Here is a 21,534-nt window from a genome sequence, read left to right on the forward strand (position 1 = left end):
GTTCCAGCTGTGAAAGCCTCGTGGAGCTGCAGCGGCTGTGAGGCGTGGTGTGGGCTCTGCAGGGGTGGGTTGTGAGCCACGAGACTCACCCATTTCTCCTTGGGAATCCTTGAATTTCTGTTGTTGAGCCTCTGTCTTCACTGAGGGCCAATCATCAACTGTTTAAGTGTTCAATTATCAATAAGCTGAAGTCTGTGGAAGGCCATAATGGCCCTGCTTTAAGTGGTTCCCTGCTCCCGCAGCTCACCACACTGTCTCTGCCTCCGCTGCCATCTTGGATCTCCTATTGTCCCCCCCCCCATACACATGGTTTGTAATCATCCATTCTTTTCAGAGGGCCCTTCCTTTCACCCATTCCAGTGCAGTGTTCATTATCCAGTCTTTTCCCACTTACTCCTCCCTCAGTCTCAATCCTATTATCACAACATTGGATTTATACAGTATTTTGCTTTTTTCTGACAGATATTTTACTCAGCATAATGTTTTTCAGACTCATCCATGTTGTGAAGTGTTTTACAAGTTCACTGTTTTTCCATACTGTATAATAGTCTATTTTGTGAATGTACCATAGTTTCTTTATCCATTGAATTGTTGGTGGGCACCTGGGCTATTTTTATCTCTTTACTGTTATGAATAATATTACATTAAATATGAGTGTGCATCTATCTGTGTCTTGGCTTTGCTTTCTTTGGGGTATATTCCCAACAGTGAGATAGCTGGGTCAAATGCTATTTCGAACTTTTTGAGGAAGTACCAGACTGCCCTCTATAGTGATTGTACCACCCAGTTTATTTTTGTTTTTGTTATGTGCTGTCATCTGGGATCCATTGCAACCCTATATATAGCAGGTCTGAAGCCTGCCCTATCTTGAGCTAGTCTACTAATTCTGACACACCAACTCCCATTGTCCCAGTTACTCTATCAGTCTCATCTAGGGTCTTTCTCTCTTGTGCTGTCCCTCCATTCTGAGCCTGATGTCCTTCTCCAAGGACCAGTCTTTCCTGACCATGTGTCCAAAGTGTGCAAGACGGATCTTCAGAATCCTAGCCTCCAAGGAGAAATATGGTTTACTCTCTCCAAGACAGACCTATTTGTTTTCTTGGTGATCCATGGTATGTTCAAGACACTTCTGCAGCACAACAACTCGAAGACATCAATAATTTTTCTGTCATCCATGGTCATTGTGTCTAGCTCTCTAAAGCATAACAAGCAACTGCAAAGACCATGGCTTGTATTAGGCGCATCTTAGTCTCCAGACTGACACTGTTGCTTCTCAGCACTCTGGAGAGGTCCCTGACAGCAGATTTCCATTGTCTCTTAACTGCTGTATCATGTGGATATTAAATAAAATCAGATTTAACAGAAAATAATTTTGTAATAGTTGAGTGTTATCTTTTATCTCTGAGCTTAAAAAATGAGATTATTCATTTATTGGGGATCATTTCCTGTTCCCTGTAGGAATAGTGATGGCAGTTATTGTTTGTTGTTATGTGCCGTCGAGTTGCTTGCGACTCATAGCGACCCTATGTACAACAGCCCTAAACTCTGCTCTGTCCTGTGCCAATCGCACTGTCTCTGACACTCCCATCCCAATTATCCCAGTCACTGAATCAATCCACCTCATAGAGGGCCTTCCTCTCCTGCGCCGTCCCTCCACCCTCCCAAGCATGATGTCCCTCTCCAAGGACCGGTCTCTCCTCACTACATGTCCAAAGTATGTTAGACGGAGCCTCAGAATCCTTGCCCCCAAGGAGCCACCCGGTTTAACCCTTTCCAGGACAAATCTGTTTGTTTTCCTAGCAGTCCATGGTATCCTCAATATGCTTCTCCAGCACCACAGCTCAAAGGCATCAATTCTCCTTCTATCCTCCTTGATCATTGTCCAACTCTCTGATGCATATCAAGTGATTGCGAAGACTATGGCCTGTATCAGACGCACCTTAGTCTCCAGAGAGACACCATTGCTCTTCAGTACCTTGGAGAGGTCCCTAACAGCAGACTTTCCCATGGCAATGCGCCTTTTAATTTCCTGGCTGCTGGTGCCAAGACTGTTGACTGTGGAGCCAAGCAAACTAAAGCTGTGTACAATCTCAATCTCTTCACCATCCATCCTGATGCTGCCAGTTGGTCCAGTGGTGAGAATCTTTGCCTTCTTGACATTGAGCCTCAATGCAGTCCTTGACACTCTGCAGCAGGCGCTTCAGGTCCTCTTCAGTTTCAGCAAGCAGGGTTGTGTCATCCACATAACGCAGATTGCTGATAAATCGTCCACCAATCTTGACCCCACATTTCTCCTCATAGAGCCCAGCCTCCCGGATAATCTGTTCTGCATATAGGTTGAAAAGGTATGGAGATAGGATGCATCCCTGGCATACGCCCTTCCCAATTTTGAACCATGCAGTGTTCCCTTGCTCTGTTCTGATGACTGCCTCCTGGTCCAAGTATAAGTTTCGCATTAGAACCATCAAGTGTTCTGGGATTCCCATTCTTCTCAGAGTCAGTACGGTGCGGAGCGCCCTCTGTCCCGGGAACACGGGGAGCGGCCGGAAAGGTGGCTGCCCCCTCGCCCGTCACGCACCGCACGTTCGTGGGGAGCCTGGTGCTAAACCATTCATAGACGACCTGCTTCTGGGTCGGGGTTTTGTACGTAGCAGAGCAGCTCCCTCGCTGCGATCTATTGAAAGTCAGCCCTCTACACAAGGGTGATGGCAGTAGTGGCTGAATAATTTATAGATTAGAATTCTGCCATTTGGTTGCCAACACTGTATTGCATTCACACACACACACACACACACACACACACACACACACACACACTACCTTTGGTGTCCCTCATTGCTTGTACTTTGCTAGAGTGGGCCATCTTAATTAGGGAGGTATCCCAGCCATCTGTGACCTGCTAGCTTTGGGGCATTACATTATGGTGAGGAACTGTTATCTAAGTTCCCCCACCCCTACTTCCAGGGGATAATTCTTGATACTTCTTTAAAGATACACAAAGGACCAAGCCTAATTCTAAAATTACTAGGAAATAGATGGATCATGGCACAACTCTGATAAACCCAACCAAGAAGGCACTCTACTCAAGACTTTTTTCAGCTCGAGGCGGAGTTACTGAGACAGAAGAAAATATGCCAGACTGAGGAGTTCCATTTAGTATTTTAATAATAATAATAAAAAGACATACAAAATCCAAACATTTCTTTTTACAAGTTCAGATACATATTTTTCCCCAAGTGCAAAATATTCTATGAATGGCAACATTTGCTCTTTATTGTTGATTGTGTAGATGTTTACTCTATTGGCGGCACTGGAAGGCAGACATAAAATGCAGTATTTTGAGATTTCTTCTGCATTAAAAAATCTTGCCATATGGTTATCATTATTCTCTGAAATTTCAATTCAGAACACACAGAATAAAATTTTTAGTTTGTCCAAACTGCTACAATCTGTTGTCTAGTAAGCCAATAAGTACTGGGAGTTCTAATTCCTCTAATTATGCATTTTCTTAAAGGATTCCTCATCCAGATATAATGACCCAATCACAAGGGTGTATGATCTTTCAGACATGTCAAAACTAAAGATATCCTTGTATTGTTTGCTTTCACTTTTTTCTTACTGTGCTTAAGAAGGAAACTAGGCAAGTTAACATTTTCTGCTATAGTCAGTAACATTTTGTCTCCATTCTTCCTAGTTAGGCTGATATATTGAGGTAAAGCAGCAAATATAAAAAATTGAATGCTTTATATTGCTGACATTTTGAGACATGTACTTATTTACTCCCCCAAACATGGAGAGCACTTCTCAGATGCAGATGGTTTCAAGAGGGCCAAAGGCCAAGACTTTATTCCTCAACTCTTGGCAACAAATCTGAGTCACCACCTCATATGATCATCTCTTGGGGAAGTCACAGCAGGCACACCTCAGTGTTAGCATTCTGGGATTTCTAGATTGGGGTGGGCAGCTCAAGTCCAAGTTTCTGTTATTTTTAGCCAAACTCCATTCCCTTGGGTTTAGGGAATAAGTTTGGACTGATAATGCAGGAAGGAGAAGGCAGAGAAGTAAAGTGGGATTGGCAGGTTGTGTCATCTGAAGCTTGGAACTCTTGGGATAATGGCTTCCCATTTTGACTCAACTTGGGGCAGATTTTCACTAAAATGAATGAGGCCCCACAGAACTGTGGCCTGTGAGTGCCCCGCCCTGTAAAGTTTGGTTCATGAAGGCTTGCCATTTTCACGATCTTCCCATATTTCCTATATTGATAAAATACCACCTAGCTGGATTTTAAAGGCCTAGAGACTCCCTGAGTATTGATTCCTCATTTCTAGTCCACTTAGCCCCTAGCTGGATGCAGAAAGGCTATCCTCCAGTGGGTTCAGCAGAAACTTTTCCCCCCATTTTTCTTGGAGATCTAAATTAAACGTGGTGGACAGCATCATATCTTTACCTGTTTACCAGGATCTGTCTTGAGAACCCCTTGTGGTACTACGGAAATAGTTTGCAGAAACTATGAAACAAATGGTTAAAGTATTTTTATGTAGATGTGTGGAGTGACATGAAAGGAAGGCAAGTAAGACAGACCTTGAAGTTATAAATTGGGATGCACCGTGTCTGGCCTTCCAAGAGAGGTGTGAAATAGCAGGGAGAGGAACCAGAAATCCCAATGCCTATTAGAGAAGATGATTAAAGGTGTTTCCATGGTGCTTTTTGGGAAGTGCAGGTACTATGGCAAAATGACCATTTCCCTCATTTGGAAGTAACCATTTTGCATCTTTATAGCTACCCTCTGACCAACAGACAAAGAGAGCCAGGTGCCCCCCCCACCCCCCAGGGGTCAGTGTTGGCTAAGGGATATGAGAGCATTGAGCTGTAATGCTGGTTACCCACTGCTAAAGCTTCTGACTGGTGTTTGGGGGGTATGAGGGGGCCAGGCTTCTTGATTTTGTGCGGAGTCTCTTGGGGAACAGTAGCCTGAGATGGTCTCCTAGAAATGAACCCTAAGAATCAAGCTTTTGATTTGAGTAGGACTACAGCTCTGGGTATCAGGAAGAAGCAGATGTAAGTAACCTTCCAGGTGGCAGCTGGATTGAGGGAAGGGTGTGTGCAGCATCAGAGATTGGATGTGGTTCTTCTTTTTTTGAAAAGCAGTAGTTAAGAAAGCTAGGCTTGAAGTAAATTCTGAGAGGGAATGGCAGACAGGGAAGTGTAGGCATAGTAGCCCAAATCAGGCAAACATCTAGTGTCTTCATCAACTTCATGCCTGGGTAACTGTCTCCAGGTTGCTCCCCACAGCCTTGTCTCTGGCTTCAGGGCCCCAAGACATGCCATCTTAGGTGGTTTCTACTGCTCTTCTTTGTAGGCTGGATATATGCACACGAGGAGAAAACAAGATGAAGCGGGGAGAAGATGGACATTTTCCCTACTTGGAGTGGAGATTTACTGACCAGTTCCAATGGCCTCCACAATCACGAGGTCCATGTTGAATCCGTGGAGAGGCACAGGGATGGCAGGATTGGTGTCATCAAGTCCCCAGCCCTGAGTGACCCCAGCTGAGGCCCTAGAAGTCTGGGTGGTCACTGGTGGAGGAGTAAGAGACAGATTAGATGCTTCAGCACTTAAGGTTCATGAAATTAAAAACTTTCTTCCACTCTAAACACACACTTTTCTCTCTTGGGCAGCTATAAATAGGGTTTTCTAATAGAGGAAAGAAAACAAAACAGAAACAAAAACTCAGAAAACAAAAACCCCTCCATCTAGACAACATAGAAAGACTCAAAATGATTGCACTTATTAGATGTGGACAAGGTGGGCAGAAGGCTTGCCAAGTGCACACTTATTCCTCTTGCTGCCCATGGCCTGGGGCCAGAGGTAGGTGGCTCCGCGCTGGCTGCAGAGCTGGGTCCTCTTTGGTGGAGCCCACAAGCCACCTGGGGTTACAAGGGAAAGACAACTGTGGGACAAGGCCCAAGCTGGTCAGCAGCCATGTTTCTTTAAGGACAGCACTTTGCAAGGGGAGTTGGGCTCCCCCAGGGAGCACTTGGGTGAGGGTGAGGGGGTGGCTGGGCCAGGGAAGACAGCAGGAAAAGGGATTACTGTTTGAGGTTGGCTTCCAATCGTTCTGTAGTCTAGTACTATGGGATACATTTTCCTTTTTTTTTTTGGTGATGCTTTAAAACCTGGTATCTGTCCTGCAGAGTTACAGTCTTTCTCTTGGAGAGCCACTGTGGCACATTCACCAATATGTCTATTGCTTTTTTCCATTCACCTGATGTCCGCTAGCCCAGAGGTGTATCTGTAAGCCCTTATGGAATAGACCCCAGGCAGACATATGAGGGAGGAGGAGATATGCTGTACAGACAAGAAGGCCAACCAATTGTGTGGGTTCCAGGACTCCAGCCATGAGCCCCAGAGGTGCTGGCATTAAGTTTGTAGATCAAAGGCTTCTTTGGCAGGACCTAGGCTGGTAAAATGACCCTGGGGGACATTGTCAGGGAATGTTTGGCTCCCGACTATCAAGGCACAACCCTATAATGGCAGAAGTCCCCAAGTTCCCCTCCCTGTTCCCTACTAGACCCATTTCCTTCAAGAACCTCCCACACCCTCCCAAGCTGATGGATCTGGAGATGTGAGCTTTTGATTGGAGAGGAGGGCACTGTTATTCACCCTTAAGTGGAAATAAAGCCAGCACTGAATGGCTTTTCCAGGGAGCATGTAGGAAAGAGAATATGGGAGACAGAGATAGAAAGGCAGAGAGAAAAGGAGAAAAAACTAGAATAGAAAGGGAGTGTGCCTGGTCTGTATAGTGATTTTTGTTTTCCCTCTAAAAAGAGAAGAGGAAGTTCCTTGTCTGTAGGTGGGGGCTGCCAGCTCTGAGGGCTAAGGAGTCTGGGAACTTCAAAACTGGGGTCTCTGGGTTGAGGGAAACTATTTGTAGGGCCTCAGGAAGCTGGAAACTTTGGAGCGGAGCAGCTTGATGAAGGATTTTGGTAGCATCTCCTTGTGCTTCTCTGTGTACTTGAAGTAGTTCTGGGGGTGGGCTAGCACCTCAAAGAAGGCCTTGATAAGCTTCTTGTCCTGTAGAAAATGGAAGTGACAAAGTTGGCCTCAATGTTGGGGTTTGGGAAAGAGAAATACCAGCCTCAACTCTAAATCCTCTGTTAATGTCTAATATGTTGTTGTTTGCTATTGTCAGAACTGACTCATAGCTTACCCTCTAGTGGGTTTTCAGAGGCAGTAAACTGCACGGAGGAGATTGCCCATCCTTCTTCGGAGCACCTGGTGAATTAGAACTGTACGCCTTTGGGATTACAATGTAGCTTCTTATAGTAGGTAGGAAGACATCCCCTAATGTCTAATTGTTGTTGTTGTTGATTGCCATAAAATTGAGCACAACTCTTAGTGACTCCATGAACAAAAGGCCTGAAGCCCTTCCACAACCATCGCCATTTATCAAATTTCACAGTTTCCCTGAGGCATGCTGTTTAGGAAGTGGATGTCACTCCTGCTATCTCAAAATACACTTATCTAGAGGTGAACTCTGGATTCCAATTCTTACCACCTAATCCTTTAGAATCAGACAGCTCAGTCACTGCTTCCATGGCTCAGCCCTGGTACTTGGAGTCATCCTTGACTATTTTCTCTTTTGATCACAGCTACAAAAATCCCATCAGCTTTACCTTTAAAACATATCCAGGTTCTGATGACTTTTCACTGTTTCTCTACCTATCACTCTGGCCCAGTCACTGTCATTTCTCTTTATGGACTGTTACAATAGACTCCTGACTATTTTCCTTAACAGCAGCTGGAGTGAGTGTTTAAATCAGATCCTGCCCTTGGTGCTTTCTCAAAAAGCTGAACATAAGGGGAGCTCTGGTGGCCTAGTGGCAAGGAGCTGCGTCTACAATCCCAGAAGCGAACGGTTCGAATCCACCAGATGCTCTGCCGGGGAAGGAGGGACAATCTCCTCCTGTACCAGTCAAATCTGATTTGACGGTACACTCACACAAAAAATAATAAAATAAAATTTTTTTTAAAAAAGCTGAACATAGAAATTCCATATGACCCAGCTATTCTACTGCTTGGAATATTCCCCAAGAGAATGAGAATGGAAGCACAAATGGAGATTAGTACACCAATGTTCATAGCAGCGTTATTCACCATAGCAAGAACATACAAACAGCCCAAATGTCCAACTACCATTGAATGGATTAAGAAATTATGGTCCATTCACACTATGCAGCACACGAGCAATGATTTTGTAAACTACTATCTAACTTTGGAGGGACTAGAGAGCATTATGCTAAGTGAACTAACCCAGTCCCATCAAGACAAATACTCTATAAGATCATTATTGTAGAACATGTATAAGGATCCAGAAGGGTGTGAGCAGAGGGGTGAGGCTGGGCAGAGGTGGGGTGTTAATCATGGGGGTCTCACAACTTGATGCGTGTGGGGGGTTGAAGTAAATGAGAAAGATCTAGTGTGAAAAACAATATGTATGAACTTTGTAAATAAACTAGAATAATAAAAAATTACAAACAAGAAAATACCAAAAACACTTCTCTTGTTTCTTGAATCATTGAGAGTAAAACCTGCATCACTTCCATAGCCTGTCCAGATGCTGTCTACTAATTCTCTAGCTACCATACCTACTACTAATTCCTCTTCAGGCCCCCTCCATTCTGCTAATCTATACTGTTCTTGCCACTTTGCTTGGAATGATTACCCTCTGGTCTTCTAACGGCTAATCCCTTTATATTACTCAGGCCGTTCCTCCTGTTTGAAAGGGCAGCATGCTATATAAAGAGCCTCCTATGTGTCAGGCCCCAAATTAGAATGCAGATCTCCCTTCCTTGGCCTCAAAGGTAATGTGTTTAGCCTCTCCCAGTCTAATCAGAGCAAGTTCATTTCCATCTACTTTATGTATTAGAGTTCCACAGTACATTTTACTTGAAACTAGAGTTCAGATGCCTAAAAATATTTAAAAAAAGCATCATTCAAATTATATTCTTTGAGGTATGAAAGTTTTAAAAGCTATCTGTGATTATGGTTTTCATTTTGTGATACTAAAATTATTCTCTTACAATAAAGAAAACTTTTTATGTGGTGATAAGGAATGAAATCTACAACTAGGAATATACTTTCTTTTCTAAAAAATCTTGTAAGTTAAGCAAAAGTTTGCAGAGAAAATTGGTTTTTCATTCAACACTTCATCCATGTTTTATGGCACTGATTACAATCTCTACATTTACTCTTCCCCCTTCTTCTTTCAAATTTAATTTCTCTTATTAATAGGGTTTTCAAAGGTCTCTTATTTCAGAAGTGGATGGTCAATTCTACTTCTAGGTCTTTCTTAGTCTGGATTTTCACTGAAACCTGCCAACCACAGGTGACCCTGCTGGCATTTGAAACAGTAGTGGCATGACATCACAGCAACACACAAATCACCCCCATTATAGCAAACTGACAGACAAATGCTGTATCCATAAGAGCAAACTGTAAATAAGCAAGCATACACATACACAAAATATAAAATAAGCAGCAACAGCAAGTCACTTCCACAGTACAACAAGCTGACATATGTGTTGTATCCATAAAAGCAAACTATAAAACAGTAGAACCTTGAATCTGTTCCACTTGCCTTTGAAAACCGTCTCCAAACAGATCTGATGCACTGAACACTAATGACCAAAGACCACATGAGTTGTGGGATGACATAAAGGATATCATCCAGGAAGAAGGCAAAAGATCATTACAAAGACAGGAGGAAGAAAAGATCAAAATGGATGACTCTGAAAACTGCATTAGAACACAGAGAAGCTAAAACAATGAAGGAAAACAAATGCTGATGTAAAAGAAACAGAAAATTTTAAAGGGTAGCTTGAGAAGACAAAGCAAAGTATTACAACAAAATATGAAAAGAGATGGTGTTAGAAATTCAAATGGGAGGAACAAGCCTTAGCATCAAGCTCAAAGAACTGAAAAAGAAATTCAATTCTAAAGTTTCAATACTGAGGAATGTTATGGACAAAATCTTGAATGATGCAAAAATAGAAAAAGAAGATAGAAGAAATACACAGAATCACTGTGCCAAAAAGAACTGGTTGACACTGACTCATTTCAGGAGGTGCCATATGATCAGGAACCAGTGGGAATGAAGGAAATGTCATTGAAGGCAGTGGCAAAAAAAAATAAGGCCCCAGGGATTGATGCAGTATGTACTGACATGCTCCAACCAACAGATGCAGCCCTAAACATGCCCACTAATCTATGTTAAGAAATTTAGAAGACTGCTGACTGGTCAACTGACTGGAAGTGATCCATATTTGTTTACACTCACTAAGAAAAAAGATTGTCCAACAGACTGCAGAAATTATTGAACAGTATCATTAATATCACATACAAATAAAATCTTGCTGATGATTATTTAAAAAGTGGTTGGCACAGTACATAAACAGAAAACTTCCAGAAATTCAAACTGGGTTCAGAAGAGGCCAAGGCATGTCAGATGACTCTTGGCCGAAAGCAAAAAATATCAGAAAGATGTTTGTGTTTTATTGACTATGCAAAGGCATTTGACTATGGATCATAACAAATTATGGCTAACATTGAGAAGAATGGGAATCCTAGAACACTTAATTGTTCTCAAGCAAAACCTATACATAAACCAAAAAGTATTTATCCAAACACAACAGGGGATCACTTCATGGTTTAAAATCAGGAAAGGTTTGCATCAGGGTTGTGTCCTTTCTCCATACCTATTCAATCTATATACTGAGCAAATAATTCAAGAAGCTGGACTATATGAAGATGAATGTGATATAAGGTTTGGAGCTAGATTCATCAACAACCTATGTTATACAGATACCACAGCCTTGTTTGCTGAAGAGGACTTGAAGCACTTACTACAGAAGATGAAAGACTATAGCTTTCAACATTTAGAAAAAAACATTCTCACTGCTGGACCAATATGCAACAACCATAATAGCAGATACAACTCTGAAGTTATAATTGACTTCATTTTCCTTGGATCCATAATCAACATCCAGGGTAACAGCAGTCAAGAAAACAAAAGACATGTTGTATTGGAAAAATCCACTTTTTCCAAAGGTCAAGGACCTTTCCAAATTGCTGAAGTGCCAGGATGTCAGTTTAAAGAGATATGCCTGATCCAAGCCATGGTATTTCCAATTGTTTCCTATGCATCTGAAATTTGGACAATGAATAAAGATATTAGAAGAATCTTCGGTGTCTTTGAATTGTGGTGTTGGAGAAGAGTATGGAATATCCCACAGACTGCCAAAAGAACAAACAAGTTTGTCTTAGAAGAGGTGCAACCAGGATGCTCCTTATATGCAAGGAAACTTGGTCTCATATACCTTGGGCATGTTGTCACAAGTGGCCAGTCCTTGGGGGAAAACCTCATCATGCTGGGAAAAGTAGAGGGTCAGAGAAAAGGAAAACCCTCCTCAACACGACAGATTTACCCTGTGACTTTAACAGTGGGCTGGAGCATGTCAGCGATGGTGAGAATAGTGCAGGATAGAGCAAGCTTTAGATCTGTCCTTTATTCGTTTGCTATGAATCATAACTGACTTGATGGTACTTAATACTAACTTCTTCCCTGTTTCCCCATATGCCCCTTTTTCCTATTCTAGGATTATAGTTTAAGTAAAATTTCTCAAACAGAGATCCAGGGTGTGCAGTCCATCTTCCAGTACGGGAAATATTTCTTTGTCTTTAAAAGAGGCCTCTATAGGGGAGCTCTGGTGGCCTAGTGGCAAGGAGCTGCAACTACAATCCCAGAAGCGAACGGTTCGAATCCACCAGATGCTTTGCCAGGGAAGGAGGGACAATCTCCTCCTGTACCAGTCAGATCTGATTTGACGGTACACGCACACAAAAATAATAAAATAAAAAAAGAGGCCTCTATAGAATGTTAGTTTATACTGAGAAATGCTATGTTAGATCTGCTGCTTCTTTGTGGGGACTGGAAAGGGAGTATGGGAAGGAAGAGACTTAATATAAAAGCATCTTTCTGTTTCATTTTTTATGTATGTCTGGAAAGGTACAAGGGGCATTTCATCTCATCTTCTCCTGCCTTTCAAAAGTGTAACACAGTGTGAATGATATTGGCAGTCTCTACTGCAATCAGGTGGACTTGGGTTCTAATTCTTGCTTTACCATTAGGCAGGTTCTTTAACTCTGCATGCTTGTTTTCTCATCTGTGAACTGCAACTAACGAAAACGCCCACCTCCTAGCACTATTGGGTTTATTAAAAAAGAATACTCATGGAAGCATTTAGCACGCTTCTTGGTACATACATACTGGTACATGCATGCTCATTTAATATTGACTGTTCCTCTTGTTGTAACATTCACTTGCCTTTAAAATCTCCTGATGGTTTTCAGAGGCGTAGAGCCGACCATCTCGTACAATGTCTTCTACCAGCTGTTCATAGTCTTCTGCAAAATCCAGCCAAGAGGGAGGACTTGAGCTTGGGAGTTCTCCCAGTGACCCTGGTCTCCTCCTATAACCCACGAGCTTCTTTCTCACCCCCTCCCTGATTCTCCTGGCCGTGCTCACCATCATAGGTCACATAAGGGATCTGGAAGCCCCGAGCACTGTTGGCTTCACTGGTCTTGAAGTTGATCCAGAGTTTGCGGGAGCGAGCAGTGAAGGCAATGGGACGCTCATAGGTCTGGCAGGTCTCGTAGGTGGTAATGGATGATGGGGAGGCTGGGAAAGTGAGAAGCAGGTCAGAACAGCAGGACAGGTAACCTGGCCTTCAAGAAGAAGAGCTGTGGGGGACGGAATCATGCTGGCAGGATCCCATCCTCTGTCAACCAGTATCTTACACACACACACACACATACACACACACACAGAGAAACTCTCATACATACACTCATGCACCTCTTTCCCTTTTCCTCCTGTACCCTGGCTTTGTTCTACAACTCCTCTTTGTCATCTGGACACTCACATAATATAAGAAATTTGATATTTGAATGGACAAAAATTTAACAAAACCCCTGCAATAGGAAAGTGACATCACTGGCATTCCAGCCCTAGTAAAGGCTTCCATCTCTGCTGCCCGAACACCTACCATTCATTGAGTTGGCTTTTTTTTTTCTCTTTGTTAGTTTACCTCCCTCCAAGACCTCTTTTATTAATTTTCCCTCATGGACCCCTAATTCCACTGCTCCAATTCTTCTTGTGCCCATCTCTTTCTCTCCCTCCCAACCAGATTCCGACTCCCTTTCCCTGGCCCAGCTCTGCAGCCACCCACAGTTCTTTCTCATGACGAGGACGTCCCCACACTCGTCCTCAGATGGCAGGAAGATCTCAGGTACCACGATAAGGATCTTGCGCTTGGGTGGGGGGTTGATGTTCCAGATGCACTCCACGCTGGCTGGGTAGTTTCCCGGGTAATTGGGAGATTCAATATAACCAGTGAATTCACCCAACTCCCCGCCACACTGACGATCTGCAGCCAGGCCCCAGTGGATAGAGCAAGAAAGAGAAAAGAAGTCAGTATAGAAATCAGTGGTGAAACCGAAGAGTTCTGGAATGGAAGTTAGACCATCTAACTTTCTAAACTCTGGGTTCACCTTCTTGCCTTTCTCACTGCACCTGTCTGCCTATCCTGTTACCTAGCTCCACAGAGGCAGTGCTCCAGGGTCCAGGTAGGGGAAAGGAAGGTGGGGTTTTCCGGCTCACCACTCCCCTACCCTGCTCCCTAGTGGTTTGCTCTAGACCCCTTTGCTACCCCATGCCCTGCTCCAAGGCCTCTCTGCCCCCTCACAGCCTGGCCTGTCACGTACTCTTGCACTGGGCCACACTGGTGGAACCGTCAAAGTCAGTGCTGGTGTTGCCAGGACAGCGTGTGCAGAAGTTCTGGCGGAAATCAGGTTGGTAGGAGCCCAGAGCACAGCGGATGCAGCGGTGAATGCTGGTGTTGTAGTAGTGCCCAGGGGAGCACTGGACTGCAGGGAAGGGAAAAGCAGGTGTCAAGGATGCTGCTCAAGTGGGAGTTCTAGGGCATTAGATGGGCTGGATATGCTTATGGAATCAGGAAATCAAGGACATGAAGGTTCTTTTCAGGGTCCCAGTCAGACTAGACTTTTTCAAGTCCAGAGAAAAAGAAACTTCACAGAGCGGTTAGTTCTAGTGCTAATTCTTGTTCTTCTAGCACTGAGTACAATACTGAACCTAAACAGAAATTCACTTTGGGTGTTACAGGAATGGACTACAGTTATCCCCTCAGAGGGGAGAGTGAGATTGTGGACAATTCCTTCATTCCTATGCTGGGGAATGGTGGTGAGCCAGGAGGGTCCTGTAAGTAGAACTGTGCTTGGGCAGGCATCTTGGTTTTTTCCAGTGTGGAAACATATGTTTGTTCCAGGAACTTGGGGAGTATTTTTTATCAGCAGAGGCTGGGGAGCCTGTGAGGGCTGGTAAGGAGCTTCTCACCTTTTGTGTCACAGTCCTGGAACGTGATGGCTCCTTCATGTTTGGTGGTGAGGCCCCCACCACACGGAAAGCATAGTGTCCGTCCTGCTTCAGGCTGGTAGCTACCGCGTGGACAAGGCTGGCAGGGCTTAAACCCATCTACAGAGTGTTGTCCAGGTGGACATTGACCTGCAATGAACCAAGAGCCCAATTCTGATGGGGATGGTCCTGCATTACCCCATGGGCTCACCCAGTCTCAGGGAGCAGAGGCACACAAACAGGACGCCGACTAGGAGAGTGGCCTGGGCCTGCCCTTTGGGAAATCCCATGCCCGTGGGCGTCCCAGTGCCCACCCTACCCCAGTCTGTGGTGACTGTTCCCCTGGCACCTGCACATGTGGTGATGTTGGTGGCTCCGAGAGGACCCTGGGCATCACTCCCAGGGCAAAGGTCGCAGGAGAGTTGCCCTTCTCTCTCCTGGAAGGTGCCCGCTGGGCATGGCACACACTGCTCCGTCTGGCCGTGGTAATACGTTCCCTGCGGGCAGCTGACTGAGGGAGAGTCGGCCGTGCTAGCCACCCCCCACTCCCCCCCGTTTCCCACAACCCAGACCTATGTCTTCCCTTCCCACTTGCCCAGATTCAGGAAGAATCTTCTTCTCAAGGAACAAAAGAAACCTTGCTTGGGGAGTATGGGGACCAAAACCATGTGCAGCCTAAATGGTCTAGAGTTTAGCCTGGGACCCAGGGAGGAAAGATGTTGAGCAGGAAGGTCCAGGCTGCCACACAATTTGAGATGCAACTGAGTCCATAAAGGGTCCTGCCCTGAGCTGAACCTAAATGGGGCCTTCCCAGCTCCCTCCCCCCACAACACCCCAGCAAAGTTCCTTACCACATTTAGTCCCAGTGCGGTGCTGCCCAGGCCTGCAGGCCTCCACCAGCTCTACTCGCTCCCCAGTTCCTGGGCCTGGCTTGTGGGCCAGCTCATAATCAAGGCCTGCCAGACGCAGCAGAAAGCGGTCCTGATTGATGGACTTTCTGAGCATCTTGAGGGATCCTTTCAGTCGCCTTTCCATTCGCTGTCGGAGGCAGGGCAGCCCACAGCCAGCTGGTGATGAGCGGCGTGAATCAGGAAGAGAATGAAAGGATGGTTGTGAGCATAAGAGCTAAGGGACTAAAGCCAACAGTCAGGAAGGGGCTGGCAGGAGAGAGACTAGCTTAGGTTTGACTCAGGTAGGCTCTGTCCCTAATACAGGTTCCACCTCTCCCTATTAATGCCAGCGGCCTGTATTTCCCCACCCTGCTCCTGTCCTCCTACCTCTCCGAGCAATACCCTCAGTCCCACCTGTGGTTTCTTCAGCTTTGACTTCTGCCTCAAGTTCTAGGGTCAGCCGGGTAACCTCCTTGCCTGGAGGGGTTCGCGCCCGTCGGCCCTTGCCCTTCCGAGAGGAGTCACACTTGAGGTGGATGAAGGTGACCTGGCAGTCAGAGCAGGGGGCACCACCTAGGAGAGAAGTCTTGTTAACTCAAGGGCACCCCCTTGGGCCAAGGAAAAGTCTCCTACCCAGCTCTCACCTCTCTGCCTAACTCATATCTCACTAGATCTAGGACTGTGTCTACCCTGTAATCCTCTCATTGTTTTAGGTCTATTAGGTGTGTGTGTGTGTGTGTACATCCTAGACCTTTCTTGAGTTTTTATCTCTCCATCCTCACTGTGTCCAGAGTTCAGGGTACTGGTAGGTTGTAGGATAAAAGAGAGATCTCCATAAGAAGACAAACTCGGGTAGGGTGGGGTCCCAGTCCAGACCTGGCCCTGGCATCCTGCCAGCCTCCTCCGCTTTGCCTTTGTTTCGCAGGTGCAGACGGCACTTGGCATCCTTGATCTTGAAGGAGGCCCGTTGTTTAACCAACAGCACTGCAGCCTCTAGAGGGAAGGGAGAAGCTCAGCACATGGTGCTCCCATGAGGAGCAGGGATTGCTATAGAGGGTGTTGAGAAATCAGGCAGGAAGCCAGGGACTTGGCTCCAGAGTAGAATTAGGGAAATAGACATTAGGGACAGAGGGAAAGAAGAAGCAGGGCCAGAGAATTACAGAGCAAAGGGGAGGGGGCAACCAGGAAAAAAGGCCAGAGGGATTAAGAAAGAAATCTTTTCCTCCCTGCCCACCAATGAATGAGTGGAAATCCAACTTCTCTATAAACTTTCATTAAAATCTCAATTAAAAAAAAGGGGGGGGGGAAGAAAGAGAAATGCTATTTAAAAAAAAAGTGAAATAAAGGGTGACTATAAAGGTGCAGGGTCAGAAGGCCCGTGGGCCAGTGCTCACCATGGCAGTGGTTGCTGTTTGTGCTGTTTCCAGTGTGGCTGGCTCGGGCTGGGGCAGTCTTGGGGCTGGGAGTGCCACAGCTCACAGTGAAGCCATTCTCAGACTCTGAGAGAAGGGACTTGTCGTCACACTCTGACCACTCTGGGACCCTCACTGGTTGGATAATCCAAGGGGAGCAGAGGAACTCTCTGAACAGCCAGCCCTCTTCCCCACCCCAACCCCCCCAGCCTCAATACCCTTCTTCACATACCTGGTGAGAAACGCGCCCGGGAGGGGCAGCTCAGGGCACAAGAGTCCTTCTTGCCAGAGCGGTTGCAGCTGAGCATGGCTTTTGAGGCCCCAGGATTTCCCTGACACTTAACAGGTTCTAGGAAGGGGAAAAAGGAGCCCTGGTGGCAAAGTGGTTAAGCATTCAGCTGCTAACTGGACTGTCTGTTACTTGAACCCACCAGCTGCTCCACAAGAGACAGATGTGGCAGTCTGTTTCCATAAAGACTTAGTCATGGACACTCTGTGGGATTTCTAGTTCTGCTCTGTTCTATAGCATTGCTGAGTCAACAGACTTGGCAATGAGGAGTTTGGTAATTCAGTTGGGTAATATGCTTCCCAAGGAGTTATTCTACCTGTACAGAGTGACAAAGGGACTACCAGAATTCATGTCTCTAACTCAACTAGCTATCACCTCCACCCCATGTCCACTTCAAACCTCCAGATTACTGGTCCAAGCTTTCCATAACCCCAACGTCCCTCTGAAACTGCAGTGCCAGATGTGACCAGTAGAGGGTGCTGCCCACCTGTGCAGTCCTTGCCGTTCCAGTGCAGCCGGCCCTGGCCTGCTGGGCAGGTACACTGGTAGCTTCCTGGTGTGTTGATGCAGCCAAAGCGGCAGCCTCCTCGGTTGATGCTGCATTCGTCCACATCTGGCAGACACAGACAGGCAATGGTAGGGTAGGGGTAGGAGCTAGAGAATGGGAATGAGTTGGGACCCTTGGCTAGAATTCTGGGCATCCTGAGATAAAAACTGACCCCAGAGAAGAGCTCAAATCTAAGACTCTTTCTGCTTCTGTCAAAAGAGTAACTGACCTGCTTTTAAAAGCCTTCCACTTCTCCTGAGAGCAGAAAATGGGAGTAAGGGAGCAGCCTAACATCCTTCCATTTCACCATGATGGGGCCAGGGGGCAGGAGGAGGGGTGGGAGGGTGTTAGCTAGCTGGCTTACCCCCACAGTGTGTGAGTCCATAGAGAAGGTAGCCACGACGGCAGAGGCACTGGAAGCTTCCTGGCGTGTTGACACATATGTGGTCACAGGTTCTATCAAAGGAACACTCATCTATGTCTGGAAAAGGAAACATGAATTAAAGCTGAAACCATCTTTAGGCATCTGACCTTCACCTGTGAGAGTCCAAGTGAAAAACCTAAGCTTTCTACTTTGAATGTAGAGTCCCTACTCATGGCCCATGGAGCTCTGCTTTACCACAGTTCATAGTGAGCTGTACTGCTAATCCTAAAGTCACTCATCTCTCACAGTTCAAATCCACCAGCAGGTCTAGGGGAGAAAGGTGGGCAGTCTCTTCCCATTGTGTCTGACAGCCTCAGAAACCTGATGAAGGGTTGCTGTCAGACAGAACCAACTCAAAGGCAGTTGGTTCCTATAACCCAGCCTTGTTGTTATGTACCATCAAGTCAGAACCGACCCATAGCTGACTCATAGCTGACCCACTGGCGGGTTTTCATAGGCAGTTAATGGCAGAGGAAACTACCCATTCTTCTCCTGCAGAACAGCTGGCAGATGCCTTCCCACCCCTGCGTGCTCCTCCACCTGGAAACGTTAGAATCAGGAGCTGAGAGAGGTCATGCCACTGGACCAGAGCCACTGTCTGCAGTGATGTGGGCTACTCTCCATTGAATCCATCTTTTCCTTCTTGGCAGGAGCTGGCGACCTAATCTTTAGCAAGGCATTACCTAAACACTCTCTATGGGACCTCTCTACAGTGTTCATGGAGTCTCTTAGACTCCAGTCCTCTGGCTTTCCCAAGCCAAGTGCCTCTCCCCAGGCTATCTCCTTGGGTCTAAGTCTGCTCACCCTGACAGTTTCTCTCATTGATGAGAAGCTTATAGCCTTTCTTGCAGCTGCATTCGAAGCTGCCCACTGTGTTGCGGCAAATGTGGTCACAGCCTCCGTTGTTCAGGCGGCACTCATCTATGTCTGGGGGAAGCCAAGACACAAGTAAAGAGAGAATAAAAGGCACTAAATTTGGGAACAAAACAGGAGACGAGATTTCTCCTACACTCACAGAGACACAGCAGACCAGGGGAGCCCTGGGCTTGCTTCTCTACTCTTATCGCCATCCTGTCTGTTCAAGAGATCAGTGGCCATTAGTAATTTTCTGGCGCTGCATCCTCTTAGAAGGGGGCAGAGGGGGACCAAAGTCAATCCATCAGGGAATTGCTGGATGAGGGAGCAGGTGAGCCTTGGACATGCAGGGCTATTCTGTTGATGACTATTCAGGTGGCAGTTACTCAAAAAAGACTGGTGGGTAAGATTCATCTTTTCTTTGCCTCCTCCCCAGCCCTGTCAGAGAAGCCATGAGGGGGGCCAAGCAGAAGTGGGAATCAGAGGGGATTCACTTGAAAGGGGCAGCCCTTCAGAGAGGAGGAGCTGGGAGAGAAGCCAGGCAGGGAGGACCTCCAGGAGAGCCAGTGAGGCTGGGTACTTAATGGGGGAGGATAGGGGCCGGCAGGGGGCTGGACTGGGAGAGGTCTGGAGAGACTCAGGCCTCAGGCAGCTTTCAGCACTAGCAAGGAAAGGGGGGCCGGGTGAGCTGCTTCCTTCCTGAGGTCAAGTTCCCCAAGCTGGTGGCAGACAGGACCCAGGCTACTCACCCCTACTTGGGGAAGGGGGCAGGGAGGGCAGCCTTCTACTTCACTCTTAGCATACCTGTCAACAGTCCTTCCCAGCAGGAAACCTCTCTGCTGGCTGGCTGACCTGCTGCCCCAGCCCTCCCCCTGCTCCAAGCGGGTGAGCCAAAAGACACAAAGAAGGAGCCCGGTCCTCCCTCAGTACCCACTCCTGTGACCAGGAGACACAGACCTGAGAAGTCATTATTTTCTATATGGCTACCCTTTCTTTTTCCTCTCCTTTATCCATCAGATCTGGCTAATTTAGAGGAGGAATGGACAATGTGTATATCAAAATAACAATACAAAGTGTTTACTAAGACACTAGCAACAAACTGAAAGCACTTTACATATGAAAACTCACTTAATTCCCCACAACAAACCTAAGAGTTAGGCACTGTTACCTCGAGGAAACTGAGGCACAGAGCATCTAACAAACCTGTCAAAGGTCACAGAACTACTAAGTAGAGCTGGATGTGAATGCAGGTAGCCAGACTCCAGTGGCAATGTTACTAACTCTATCCCTGGTCTCCCTCTGGACATTACAGCCTTTCTAAGGAGAGAGATCATATTCTCTACTGGGAAGGACTGAGGAATGTGGGTTAAGAAGGTTATGGAGTGTACCTGTGACCTCATGCACACACAAAACCAGGGCTCAAATATCCTTCCAGACCCAGCGACAAATGTGAATGGCAGATTCATTAACCAAGAGAGTTAGGTATACCTTAGAGGATAAGAATGAGGGCAAGGAAAAGTGGGTAAGACAGGGGTCACCAATGAATTGGCTGGTCTTCTGTGCTCCTTGAAAGGATATGGGAAATGTGGAGAAGATAGCCCCTCCTCTACTCTTTGTAGTTAAGATAGCCTCCAGTGGGTAAAGAGGGATGGTCTATAATAGGCACTCTATCTCCAAGTGGGTGCTCATCCTGTTGCACAGACCAGGACTAGTCTGTGCACTCCTGTCCTGGCAAAGCCCTTACCTTTGCAGGTCTTCCTGTCTGGCTGCAGCATGAAGCCCACAGGGCAGCTGCAGTGGACACCAGTAGCCGCATCGTGGCACTTACTGTCGCAGCCCCCATTGTTGACAGCACAGGTTTCTGTTTAAAGGGGGCAGGGGTAGGTAAGAGGGTTATTGGCTTGGAGAGGTTTGAACCTGGAGGACAGTGGAGACCACAGAGGCCTAAAAGCAGGCCTCAGCTTCCTCCCTGTGCCTAGGAGCATTAAGTGGAGGTTCCCAACCCCCATCCCCTCACAAGTGCAGCCAAGCAGTTCGCTTCCCTGCCCCCTACTTGATTGAAACAAGGTGGACAGCAGTGAGGCAGGTACAAGCCAGAGCTGTCAGGCAGGAATGCGCTGAGGGCGGAGGAGGTGGAGGGGAAGAGAGCAGGGAGGGATGGAGCTAAGCAAGGGTGCTTCTGGCTGCCAGGGCACAAGAAGGGGCCAAGAGGAGTTTACTTGTCTCTCCATCTACTACCTCTTCAGGGGGGGTGGGGGATCATGGTGGGTGATCACAGACCATCTCACTATAGGTGGGTTGGGAAGAGTGAGGCTGGCGATGCCTGACAGCTCAAGAATGGCCACCAGCCCAACTCTCCCATTTTCCAGCCTAGCTGTTTTAAAGATGATCCCAGTTGAAAGTCTGGCTGTTCAACAGGGGCAATGGGCACACTCAGTCGTTTTCTGGCCCCTTCATGTCTACCTTCAACATCTCTCAAACTTCACCCCCACACCCCCTTTTTTTCAGATAGAGATAAGCTGGCTGTTTTGTTGTTGTCTTACTTTCTTACCAGCAAGGTATTGTCTGGGGCAAAAGGGAGCAGAGTCCAGAAGAGGAGGATGGTCTTAAGAATGTAGGTGGAAGA

General features: G+C 46.5%; 1 protein-coding gene and 1 pseudogene across 3 annotated transcripts in view; both read right to left on the reverse strand.

The window, feature by feature from the left end:
- LOC102858698 overlaps positions 1-5,478 on the reverse strand; it is a 19,265-nt pseudogene extending 13,787 nt beyond the window's left edge.
- A 686-nt stretch (positions 5,479-6,164) lies between these two features.
- The window catches only part of SCUBE3 (signal peptide, CUB domain, EGF-like 3), a 44,271-nt gene continuing 28,901 nt past the window's right edge, over positions 6,165-21,534 (reverse strand). For all 3 annotated transcript variants that reach the window (XM_006882056.1, XM_006882055.1, XM_006882057.1), the window contains exons 7-22: positions 20,653-20,769; positions 18,858-18,980; positions 17,994-18,110; positions 17,570-17,695; positions 17,026-17,142; positions 16,776-16,880; positions 16,258-16,374; positions 15,796-15,954; positions 15,343-15,558; positions 14,841-15,002; positions 14,474-14,641; positions 13,825-13,986; positions 13,290-13,487; positions 12,587-12,739; positions 12,386-12,465; positions 6,165-7,074 (exon numbers count right to left, since the gene is read on the reverse strand). In XM_006882056.1, coding sequence (XP_006882118.1) covers positions 6,925-7,074; positions 12,386-12,465; positions 12,587-12,739; positions 13,290-13,487; positions 13,825-13,986; positions 14,474-14,641; positions 14,841-15,002; positions 15,343-15,558; positions 15,796-15,954; positions 16,258-16,374; positions 16,776-16,880; positions 17,026-17,142; positions 17,570-17,695; positions 17,994-18,110; positions 18,858-18,980; positions 20,653-20,769 — 2,270 coding nt within the window. In that variant the 3' untranslated portion in view covers positions 6,165-6,924. The remainder of the gene's footprint in view (positions 7,075-12,385; positions 12,466-12,586; positions 12,740-13,289; positions 13,488-13,824; positions 13,987-14,473; positions 14,642-14,840; positions 15,003-15,342; positions 15,559-15,795; positions 15,955-16,257; positions 16,375-16,775; positions 16,881-17,025; positions 17,143-17,569; positions 17,696-17,993; positions 18,111-18,857; positions 18,981-20,652; positions 20,770-21,534) is intronic.

This window comes from Elephantulus edwardii, unplaced genomic scaffold (assembly GCF_000299155.1).
Source record: "Elephantulus edwardii isolate Elephantulus edwardi_28Jun2011 unplaced genomic scaffold, EleEdw1.0 scaffold00017, whole genome shotgun sequence".
NCBI classification, from domain to species: domain Eukaryota; kingdom Metazoa; phylum Chordata; class Mammalia; order Macroscelidea; family Macroscelididae; genus Elephantulus; species Elephantulus edwardii.